The 12,471-nt window shown below is 46.9% G+C and overlaps 1 protein-coding gene across 7 annotated transcripts in view; it reads right to left on the reverse strand.

Annotated features, from left to right (window-relative positions):
• LOC105469406 (MAGUK p55 scaffold protein 2) overlaps positions 1-12,471 on the reverse strand; it is a 33,237-nt gene that overhangs the window by 6,519 nt on the left and 14,247 nt on the right. For all 7 annotated transcript variants that reach the window (XM_071083222.1, XM_011720387.3, XM_011720379.3 and 4 more), the window contains 3 exons: positions 1,357-1,509; positions 1,057-1,206; positions 451-678 (listed from right to left, as the gene is read on the reverse strand). In XM_071083222.1, the coding sequence (XP_070939323.1) occupies positions 451-678; positions 1,057-1,206; positions 1,357-1,509 (531 nt within the window). The remainder of the gene's footprint in view (positions 1-450; positions 679-1,056; positions 1,207-1,356; positions 1,510-12,471) is intronic.

Here is a 12,471-nt window from a genome sequence, read left to right on the forward strand (position 1 = left end):
CCTCCACTCACCCTCTACCCTTGGAGAAGGGCTCTGGCAGAGGGCGAGAGAGCCAATAGGAGAGGTAGATAGAGCAGCCAGACCCCCAGAATCCACCAACTAGGAGACAGTTGTCCAGGACATACGACAACGCCACCCACCCTGCGCATGCGCACAAACATGTGAAGAACGCAGACCACGATACAGGCGCTCTCTCATACACTCTGGTACCCCAGGCTGTGGCTGCATGCATAATGCCGGCCAATGCGGGAGCACGTGCAGGTGCAGCAGAGGCAGAGGCCTGTCAGCGGCTGCAGTCAGCTGCCCCTGGGCTGCAGGTCCCACCCTCATCTCCCCTGGAGGAAACCAGTAGGAGAGGAGGGCCTCAGTGAGACTTGCAACCCTGACAGCCAGGAGGCTTGGCCATCCCTTGGGCCTTCTGCTGAGAGAGGGGCTGGTGGAGGGGCCCACCTGGCGGGGCAGATGGGGCTCCTGGTAGCTGGGCAGGATCTTGAGGATGACGCTGCCACTGGCATTGCGCAGGAGCTCCTGCAGTGCACGGGGGTCACTGCCCACTGGCTGCCCGTTCACCTCCTTGATGATGTCACCCACATGCAGCAGGCCTTGCTGAGCCACCATGCCCCCATGCAGAATGCGTGCGATCACCAGCTCGCCGCCCTCCACGCGGAACGTTACACCCTGGAGGTCAGAGGGAGAGTGTAAGATGAGGACCCGATTGCTCCAAGTCAGAATCTTCAAATACTCTTCTAATAGCACCTCCATTCCTGTCCCCACCCACCCACCCCCGCACTCACAAAGTCGTCCTCCATCCTTCTGCCTAAATTCTTCACTTAGAGCAGGTACTAATGGCGGGGCGGAAGCGGGCAGACTGGAGAGATGCGGACACAGGTGAGTGTGCAGTGTCTATGGTCTCCTGGGTCTGCATGGGCCCTTCTCTGCACAAAGCTGGCCCCATCTTCATCTTCAGACCACGCTTGGCCTTTTTTTGTCCCCTCATTGGTTATTCTCAATCCCCCACCCTCACCAGCCCCGCCTCTGGCCCTGCCCAGTCCTCACCAGATGTTCTCCGGCTGTCTTTCGGATGCCCACCATGCGCACGGCGTCGGGAGGTACGGGCTGGTTGCTGAATGTAGGGTCCAGGCCAGGGCTGGGGGGTGGTGTCTCATAGGTCTTTGAGGCCACAGAGTCATGCGTCTCCAGGAGGGACTAGGGGGTGGTAGGAAAAGAAGGGACAATGGGGCAGTGCCCCAGGTCTCTTCCCATCCCAGCTCCAACTTCCTGCCGGCCCCTCCAACAGCAGCATGCCCCGGTCCACCCGCCTCCTGCTCCCTCACCCCAGCCCCAGCAGCCAGGAACCTGGAAGTGGGGCTCCTGGAGGATGTGGGCCAGCTCGGCAGCAGTGCTGCTCTGCTCAGCCAGCTGTGCCAGGTCCCGCAGGATCTCCTGCACCAGCTCCAGGTTGTTGTCTCTCACAGCCTCCAGCTTCGTCTCCTCCAGCCTCTCATGGGCCTGGGGATGGAAGCAGAACAGGTGTGGCTAGGAGCTTCCCCAGGAGCCCTGAGACACCAAGCAGGGTACTCCTCAGTCCCCAGGCATTTTCCCCACCCCACCCCCAGCCCCCAGCTTCAGCTCCTCACTCACTGACACACAATAATACCCACACGTGCACATTCTTTCCTTGCTATCTCCTTTCTTCCCCAAAATGACTCAGACCTACTTTAGGGAAGGAAGAAACCAAAGGACAAACTTTCCTTTCCATCCCCTTGCCACAGAGGGTCATTAGAAGTTACCAAATTGTCCCCAGCTCCCAGGACCCTATATGCATTGGCATTCAAAAATAGCTTCTTCCACTGGACATCATGGTTGGGTGGGGTCTTGAAGACCCTGAAGCCCCGGATGAGGAAGTTAGGGAGGTGGAATAACTTTCCCAGGGTCACTAGGACTTGAACTTGCATCTCCAGGCTCTCAACTCAGTGTTCCCAGTGAATGAGGGGACATGAAATCAGCACATGGTGCCAGAAGCAGGCCCCACACCTATTTGTCGCTCTGCTGGCTCCGGGTTCCATACCAAGGTGCACTGAAAACAGAAAAGGAATCCTTTGCCAGTGACCAGCCCAGGGGGGAGTGTTAGGTTAGGTGGGTCAGGAAGAAAGGAATTCCATTTCAAGAGTATATATGAAGACCTTTTTTTCCCCTCTGAATCTTTGAAAGATCATTGCAGACAACACAAGCCACTTTATCCCAAAGTATTTCAGCATGTATTTCATAGGAACAAAGACATTCTGCTGCATAAACCACAATACCATTATCACCTGCAAGAAATTGCACATTGATTCATTAATATATAAGACAGTCCATATTCAAATGTCTACTCTTGTCCCAAAAGTATCCTTTATAGTTCTATTTTTTTCTGATTCAGGATCCAATTGATGATCATATGTTGTATTTGGTTGACACATCTTTTTATTCTCCTCTAATCTAGAACAGATCCCAAAAACTTTTAGACTTTCAGGACATTTGTTGTTTTGTTTTTTTGTTTCTGTTTTTGTTTTGTAGGGACAGGGTCTCACTACGTTGCCTAGGCTGGTCTCAGACTCTGGGCTTCAAGCGATCCTCCCGCCTCAGGCTCCCAAAGCCTGGGATTACAGGCGTGAGCCACTGCACCCAGCCTAGACATTTTTAGACTCCAGGCCAGTAGTTTTTAGGATGCTTTAGCACTAGATTTAGTTGATTGTTTCCTCATGATTAGACTTACGTTAATCCTTTTGACAAGAGTTCTACGTAGGTGATCTTGTGTCTTTGTGTCTTTCCCATACTTTGAGACTATGTGACTATTCTGTTCCCCCAAAATCCTTCACCAATGGATTCAGCGTCAATTTATGACCCTTGCCTAAATGAATTATTATACTGGAGGTTGCAAAATAGTGATTACCTAATTCCTATCATTCCTTCTACATTTATTGGCATTCTACTATAAGAATGAGCTTTTCAGCCAGGCACAGTGGGTCACGCCTGTAATCCCTGCACTTTGGGAGGCCAAGGCAGGTGGATCACCTGAAGTCAGGAGTTTGCAAAACAGCCTGGCCAACATGGTGAAACCCCATTTCTACTACAAATACAAAAAATTAGCCGGGGGTAGTGCTGGGCACCTGTAATGCCAGCTACTCAGAAGGCTGAGGCAGGAGAATCGCTTGAACCTGGGAGGCGGAGGTTGCAGTGAGCCGAGATCGTGCCATTGCACTCCAGCCTGGGCAACAAGAGCAAAACTCTGTCTCAAAAAAAAAAAAAAAAAAAAAAATCTCTTCTTTTCTCTCTACCACCCTACTCCTCTTTCTCTCCTTCTCTCTCTCATGATATCACTATGAATTTTTTTTTTATTTCATGTGTTCTAATCCATTACGATCACTATCTTCATTGATGCAGTTTATCCCAAATTTGTTCAGTGGGAGCCCCATTCACACCTCTGTCCTGCTGACATGTTCCCATCAGTCCTTGAGCATCTCCTTCCCTTCTGGCACAGGCTCATTTGATATCTTCCCTACCCCAGGTCTGGAATCAGCAATTTCTCCAAGGAACCCTGATTCCTTTTAGCAGGGGATAGTATTTAGAAACCAAGATGTGGGCACTCAGTACCCACTGTTTCTGGGCATCATTTCTTTGGCAGTCATTAGTAGATACTGATGGCTCCAAATAAAATTAAACTCTAAAGGATTTTTCTCATCTTCCCCCATTCCATATTTGTGTCTCCCTTCTCCTTCAGTGAGAACTTATTTCCCAATAACATCAATATATTTACTTATTTGTTCTGTCCTTCAATATTCAAAGCAGTTTCAGAATTGCTATACAACTGCTACTACCTATCACAAATCTATTAGGTAAAAATCAGCGGAGATGGGTAGTAGGGGCATAAGGGATAAAAGACAACACACTGAGTACGGTGTACACTACTTGGGTGATGGGTGCATCAAAATCTCAGAAATCACCACTAAAGGCCAAGCAAGGTGGCTCACGCCTGTAATCCCAGTACTTTGCGAGGCCGAGGTAGGAGGATCACCTGAGGTCAGAAGTTCGAGACCAGCCTGACCAACATGGTAAAACCCCATCTCTACCAAAAATACAAAATTAGCCAGGCATGGTGGCACACGCCTGTAATCCCAGCTACTCAGGTGGCTGAGGCACAAGAATCACTTTGACCTGGGAGGCAAAGGTTGCAGGAAGCTGAGATTGCGCCACTGCACTCCAGCCTGGGCAACAGAGCAAGACTCTGTTTCTAAATAAATAAATTGCCCTTTCTTACATAAAACATAGAACACTGTATATACCCTTTGACACCCTGGGGCTTTTGTTTATTTAACTGATTTGGTTTTCTGGCTTTTTATTTAAAAATATGCCATAGAAATCACTCCATGAAACTGCATAGAGATCTTCCTTTATTATTATTTTTAGTTTGTTTGAGACAGAGTCTTACTTTGTCACCCAGGATGGAGTGCAGTGTCAGCTCACTGCATCCTCTGCCTCCCGGGTTGGGATTACAGGCGTGAACCACCGTGCCCATCTTATTATTTTAATTACTGCATTTGACTCCATTGCATGACTGGATTCCTGTAATTTATTCAACCAGTCTCCATGGGTATTTAGGTTGTTTCTAATACTTTGCTATTGCAAATAATGTTGCAGTAAATGACTCTGGCATAGTATTCTATATCTGTGGAGATCTTCCATGTAAATTCCTAGAAGTCTTGCTGGGTCAAGTAATATATACATACGTAATTTTCTTAGATATTGACAAATTCCCCTCCATGGGACTTGGGCCAGTTTGCCCTCCTGCTAGCACTGTATGAGGGATATTCTTGAAGCTCACCACCAGAGTGTTGATCAAACATTTGCATGTCTGCCAATCACATGGAGGAGAAATGATCTCTCAGTGGGGCTTACTTTGCATTTTGCTTATTATGAGTGAAGTCAAACGTCTCTCCATATGTTTAAGAGCCATCTGTATATACTTTTCTGTGAACTGTCTACTCATGTCTTTCCCAATTTTTCTGTCAGGTCTTGGTTTTTATTCTTTTCCCTATTTTAAAAAATGTTTTCTCTCTATTGGGAAAATTAGTCCTTTGTGATATCTCTTGCAAATCACTTCCCCCAGTTTGCCACTTGTCTTTTGACTCTGCTTGTGGTGTTTTTACAGGCAAAAAAAAAAAAAAAATTTAGGTCAGGTGCGGTGGTTCACACCTGCAATCCCAGCACTTTGGGAGGTCGAGGAGGGAGGACTGCTTGAACCCAGGAGTTCAAGACCAGCCTGGGTAAGACAGCGAGCCCCTGTTGCTACAAAATATTTTTTAAATGCACCTGAGCATTTTTAATGCTCATTTTAATGCATGGTGGCATGTACCTGAGGTCCCTGCTACTCTTACTTGGGAGGCTGAGGTGGAAGGATCACTTGAACCCAGGAGATTGAGGCTGCAGTGAGCACTGTCTGCACCACTGCACTCCAGCCTGAGTGACAGAGCAAGACCTTGGCTCAAAAATAAAATTGTTTTTTAATGTGGGTGAATGTAATAATCTTGCATGCATCTGAATTTTTAGGCATAGTTTTTTGTTTTCTTTTTTTGTTTTGTTTTAAGGGAGGGCTTTTCCCATATACAGAGCCTTGTTTTCTTCTAGGATGTGTATGATTTATATTTTCACATAGAGATCTCTGATCTGCTTGGAGTTTATTCTGATATATGATGTGAGGAATAAATATACTTTGATATCTTTCAAAATTACTATCCAAATGTTCTAATACCATTTATTAAAAATTCATGGCCGGGCACAATGGCTCATACCTGTAATCCCAGCACTTTGGGAGGCCAAGGCAGGAGGATCACTGGAGCCCAGGAATTCAAGACAGTAAGACCCCATCTCTATTTTTAAAAATTTGTTTAATTTAAAAAATTCATAAGAAAACTATTGTTTGATTTTTTTAAGGTGTAAGAATAGTAGTATAACTTTTTAAAAGAATCCTTTTCAGTTGAGCCCAGTAGTTTATGTACACAATGAAACACTTACAGATGCAATCTATTATGGCTGAGATGTACTCCAAAACAATGGAGGAGAGAGGGAAGTGGATGAAGGTATGGATGAAATAAGATTATGCATGACTTATTAAATGTTGAAGTGGGGTGCTAGGTGATAGAGGTTCAGGATATATTTTTAAATTTTTTCATAATAGAACATTTGTTTAGCCATGAGATGGTAAGATTTGAATAGCACCTCACAGGACTGCTGTGAGAATTTGGTGAGATGGACACAGTGCCTGGCACACCACACAGCAGGTGCTCAATAAAGGTTAGATCCTTTCTGCTTTCTCCTTCCCCAAACAGGCCAGGGAACAGCACCCCACATGGCCCCATAGCCTCCTAAACTATCCTCTGGCAGGTGGGCAGCATTTTAGACTGACACCCACAACCTACTGGGGAAACAGACAACTAATGGGGCAAAGGAGTAGCATTTGGGGACAGGAAAAAGCCCCAGAGGGTTGGTCTTCCACAGAACCCTATGTGATTTTCAGTCATTTAGCTGGGCCCAGCCCATGGAGCCCCAGAGTGAGGGAGGCATCCCAGCTCTGGCTCTATCAGCCCGTGCCTAGGACAATGTTGGGAATCAAAGCCCCAACAACTGAGTGTCAAGAATAAACAAAGGCACTCAGGCAGCAACAATCTCACCATGGCAACCCTTGCATGGCTCTTTTGGGTTAATAGGAGCCAGCTCTGGCACAGGTGTCCTGATGTGACCATTAGAGAGGTCGCTCATTTTGACTTTAGCACCGTCTGGTCCATGGATGGAGGACAAGTTTTCCGAGGAGATGTGTTTGATCAAGGGGGAAGTCAGGGTGCCTCCTAAGCTGCTTACCTCTTATCTTTGACTGAATGACATTCCCACCATGGGCTAATCCATTCCTCCTCCTGTGGCCACTCCTGGACATTTTATACCCACAGATATGAAAGCACAGCTCTCCAAGCTCGACCTCACAGCCCTGAGGAAACTTTAAACATTTAATCATTCAAATACAAAACCAACATCTCAGTGGGCTGAATTAAACAATTAATTTTTTTTTTTTTTAGACAGAGTCTCACTCTGTAGCCCAAATTGGAGTGCAGTGGCACAATCCTGGCTCACTGCAACCTCTGCTTACCAGGCTCAAGCAATTCTTGTGCTTCAGTCTCCTGAGTAGCTGGGACTACAGGCACACAACACCACCCCCAGCTAATTTTTTATATTTTAGTAGAGATGGGGTTTCACCATGTTGCCCAGGATGGTCACAAACTCCTGAGCTCAGGCAATCTGCCTGCATCGGCCTCCCAAAGTGCTGGGATTACAGGCATGAGCCACCACACCTGGCCTAAATTAGATTTTTTAAATGATATAACAAGGATCTAAGAAAACCCACCACCCCAACTAAAAAACAAAGCTCTTGACAATATCGTACATCTAACCACATGCCCCACTCACCCCTCCCACTTGCAGAAAGCACCATCCTTTTTTTTTTTTTTTTTTTTGAGACGGAGTTTTGCTCGTTGCCCAGGCTGGAGTGCAATGATGCAATCTCGGCTCACTGCAACCTCCTCCGCCTCCCGGGTTCAAGCGATTCTCCTGCCTCAGCCTCTCAAGTAGCTGGGATTACAGCATGCGCCAACACACCCACCTAATTTTGTATTTTTAGTAGAGATGGGGTTTCTCCTTGTTGGTCAGGCTGGCCTTGAACTCCTGACCTCAGGTGATTCACCCAGCTCAGCCTCCCAAAGTGCTGGGATTACAGGTGTGAGCCACCGCGCCCAGCTGAAAGCACTATCTTGATTTAGTGTGTTTGTCATTCCTTGGCTTCCCAATTAAAGAGTTTTAATGTGTCTGTATGTATTCTACATACTTCTGAAATGAATATAGTTAATAAAAAGGGAATACTGTCTGTCCAAATGCATTTTCTATGACATAACAAAAGGGGGGAATCATGATTTTATCCATCCCTGGGGCCTGATTTTTTTTCACTTAATATTATTAAGTGAACAATTATTTCCCTTACTACTTTTTTACTCACTATTATTTTGCTAAGACTTATTCTTCTTTTCCATGTTAGGTGACACATGGCCCAGAACTAGAAGAGTGATTTGAATTTCTGTGGTAGCCATTCATTTCATTCTGCTCTGAAAATCATCCTCAGCAAAGCAGGGGCTCAAGCTCATGGTAGACCAGAAGCTTGGGTGGGAGACACAGCTAGCTCGTGTGGAGCCAGCCTGCATTCTGCTCTGTTTGCTCCCAATCCAGAGCTGTAGCAGGCTGCAGATGCAAACACTACACAGTCATTTCAATCAAAAGTTTTCCCTCTGCCCTCTACTCCAACCCCCCTGATCATAGTAAAAGACAGGGAATTCCTATTTGAAGCCCTGGTTCATAATTAAATAGTGAAACAAAAAGCTGAAAGATGTCACAGAGAGTAGTGTGTCAGAAAGTAAAGGAACTCTTTAATGTGAGTTTGACAGATGTGACTTGCTTTAGCCAATGGACCATTATCAAATGTGAGCAGAGGCTTAGAAAGTGCTTGTGACTAAGGGCTTGTCCTTCCTTGCTTGTGAGACCACCATGTGAAGGTGGCTGAGGATGAGAGACCCTCCTAGAAGATGAGAGACCAGATGGAAAGGGGCCTGGCCATCCCAGACATTGCAGTTTTCCCAGCTAAGACACCAGATATGTGAGTGAGGCCATCCTGGACCACCCAGCCCCAGTTAAGCAAGCCCAGACCAGGAGAACCACCCAACCAACCCACAAAATCAGGGGAATTAAATCACAGTTGTTTTAAGCCACTACACAGCAGGATGGTTTGTTACACAGCAAAAGCAAACTGATACACTGGCCTCACCACTACACCCTCTGCTTGTCATGTCCCCTTGTCAGAGCCCCTATCTTAGTGACCTCCCTAGACCTCTATTCTTCTAGGGCCATGTCTTGCTTTCCCAGCTCTTCCACCCTAGCCTCCCCACAGAAAAAGAGGCCTCCCTGTAAACTCCAGTCTAAAGCTAAGATTATAACAACTCTTTCTGACTCAAAAAGTACTTCTAGCCGGGCACGGTGGCTCATGCCTGTAATCCCTGCACTTTGGGAGGCCAAGGCAGGCAGATCACCTGAGGTCAGGAGTTCGAGGCCAGCCTGGCCAACATGGTGAAATCCCGTCTCTACTAAAAATACACAAATTAGCCGGGGATGGTGGGCCTGTAATCCCAGTTACTCGGGAGGCTGAGGCAGGAGAATCACTTGAACCTGGGAGGCAGAGGTTGCAGTGAGCCAAGATTATGCCATTACACTCCAGCCTGGGCAGGAGAGCAAGACTCTGTCTCAAAAAAAAAAAAGTACTTCCACTTCCATAACCTCCACCTAGCCCCACCACAACTCTGAGGGATAGGTATCATTCTCCCCACTTCTCAAAAGAAATAACTAAGCTGGGCATGGTGGCTCATGCCTGTAATCCTAGCACTTTGGGAAGCCAAGGTGGGAGGATCACTTGAGCTCAGAAGTTCAAGACCAGCCTGGGCAACAGAGTGAGACCTCATCTTTCTTTTAAAATAAATAAATACATGAATAATTAATTTTTTAAAAATTCCTCCATAAGAAATAACAAGTTCAGAGAGGTTGACAGATATACAAAACTCACAAAGCCGGTCAGGGGAATCTTCTGACTCCAAGCCCTGTGTTCTTTCTTCTTCATCTCATGTGAATTAGTTTACACCAGCCTTCACATGCCTCTCACCTGGCAGATGTCCCCATTAGTAACAATTTTTCTGAATTTCTGAATGTTCCCTGCCTTGGATTCTTCACCTTGGCCTTGTCTGCAGCTGGAACACCTGCTACCGGATCCATGTCAGCCCTCTCAGATACCAGCCACCTGCCAGGGCTGCCACCTGCTGTGTGCAGTCAACCACCTGGACTTCTGATCTCTCTGCCAGACTTGACTTCCCTTAGGGCCTTTAACCCTCCAGATTTTTACCCTCAGGCCCTGCCCCTCCCTGGTCCCAGATCTACCCAGCCTGGACCCTCCCACACTGCCTGCCACATCCCCAGAGAGAGTCAAGCCCAGCTCCACAGGGTAAGGGAGGGAGGCCAACAGCTACCACATGTGGCTCCAATCTGATTTCATTCCTCTGGGTTTCTGGGCCACTTCACCAAGTTTTTGCAGTAGGATCTTTGATCACAGTGCTTTGTCTATTAGGTTAGAAATTTGTCTATGTACACAAAATCATTAAAATTGGTGAGAAGGAAGTAGGTCCCATTGTCCAATGCAGGGAGCTCTGAGAGACAGTCTTTGATGAGAGGAGTGGCAAATTTACATTGCAAAGGATCACCTATACAAGGACAGAAGAAATGTATCTTCAATGAGCTCAGGTAGGCTCCTTTACGGAGATTCACTTCCTGTTTGTTTCACAACCACAGGGAGAGAGAAGTCACTGGATTGCCTTAGCCCATTAGTCTCGTTTTGGGGGTCTCAGAGGGGAAGAAATGTCCATAATCTCTTCTATTGTGCTCTATGACTCCGGAACTGTACCAGAAATTTCTTGGAAAAAATCCTGACCAACTTCTCCCCAGAAATGTTTCTAGAGAAGGGAGTTTACTTACAATGTGACATAGCACAATGGTTCATTCTCAATTAGGCTTTACTGTGAGGTCCCAGGACTGGGGCATTGTGGGGTCCAGTGAAAGGAAGACAGACTTGGGCTTCATCAGGAAAACAAACTATCTGGCAGTTCACTGTCATAACCCCAGCACTGTGCCTGGTATGTGGCAAGTGCAAAATAGGTATTCGTTGGATGGATGGATGGATGGATGGATGGATGGATGGATGGATGGATGGATGGACGGACGGACGGATGAGTGAATGACATAGCCAGCCAGCAAACCCATCATTAGAGAGCTGTCGAGCGGACTGTCAAGTGGACTGGACCAGAGAGTAATGCTATCAAGGGGGATCCTACTTTGAAGGGTATTGTCGAGAGGGCTGTCTCACTCTGAGACTCTGCCATCCCAAAGCAAAGTCTCACTGTCTCACTGTGGAGACAATAGCTAAAGTATGCAGAGGTGATGTGGTCTCATAAACCCAACTCTGAAATCTACTTTGGAAAGTTACAGATGTTGAGGTTCAAAACTGCACACATTCATCAATTTCATTGCCAAGTGTCCATTCTAGAGAAACCCTCACGAGTGCAGAAGCAGATGGATATAAGGATGCTGCAGCACTGTTTTTCAGAGAGGAAAATCACCAGTGACATACACATCTCTCGGGGGGGAACCAATAAACAAACAGCTCTATTCATATATTAGAACAGGGGTCCCCAATCCCCAGGCCAGGGACCAGTACTGATCCGTGGCCTGTTAGGAACTAGGTGAACAGCAGGAGGTGAGCAAGCATTACTGCCTGAGCTCCACCTCCTGTCAGATCAGTGGTGGCATTAGAGTCTCATGGGGCGCCAACCCTACTGTGAACTGCACATGCCAGGGATCTAGGTTGTGTGCTCCTTATGAGAGTCTAACGAATGCCTGATGATCTGAGTGGAACAGCTGCATCCCGAAACCACCCCCCTCACCCTGATCTGTGGAAAAATTGTCTTCCACAAAACTGGTGCCTGGTGCCAAAAAGGGGACTGCTGTATCAGAACACCATACAACAATTCAAATGAATCTCCCTATCTCTATCTATACTTAGGTCGACAGCTGTACTACTTATATGAAATAGAAATCTCAAAAACAGAAGCACCTTACACTATCATTTCATTTATATAAATTTTTAAAGCACACGTAATGGCCGGGCATGGTGGATCACACCTGTAATCCCAGGACTTTGGGAGACTGAGGCAGGAGAATTATGAGGTCAGGAGTTCTAGACTAGCCTGGCCAATATGGTGAAACCCTGTCTCTACTAAAAAAAAAATAAAAAATGGCCGGGTACGGTGGCTCACGCCTAAAATCCCAGCACTTTGGGAGGCCGAGGCAGGCAGATCGCGAGGTCAAAAGATCAAGACCATCCTGGCCAACATGGTAAAACCCCATCTCTACTAAAAATACAAAAATTAACTGGGCGTGGTAGCACGTGCCTGTAGTCCTAGCTACTCGGAAGGCTGAGGCAGGAGAATCACTTGAACCCAGGAGGTAGAAGTTGCAGTGAGCCGCGATCGTGCCACTGTACTCCAGCCTGGTGACAGCGTGAGACTCTGTCTCAAAAAAAAAAAAGAAAATTAGCCAAGCATGGTGGCACGTGCCTGTAGTCCCAGCTACTTGGGAGGCTGAGGCAGAAGAATCGCTTGAACCTGGGAGGCGGAGGTTGTAGTGAGCCGAGATTGCACCACTGCACTCTAGCCTGGGCGACAGAGTGAGACTCCAGGAAAAAAAAAAAAAAAAAAAGCACACCTAACAAAGGTAGAACCAGGCATGGTGGCTCATGCCTATAAT

This window comes from Macaca nemestrina, chromosome 17 (assembly GCF_043159975.1).
Source record: "Macaca nemestrina isolate mMacNem1 chromosome 17, mMacNem.hap1, whole genome shotgun sequence".
Taxonomy (NCBI): domain Eukaryota; kingdom Metazoa; phylum Chordata; class Mammalia; order Primates; family Cercopithecidae; genus Macaca; species Macaca nemestrina.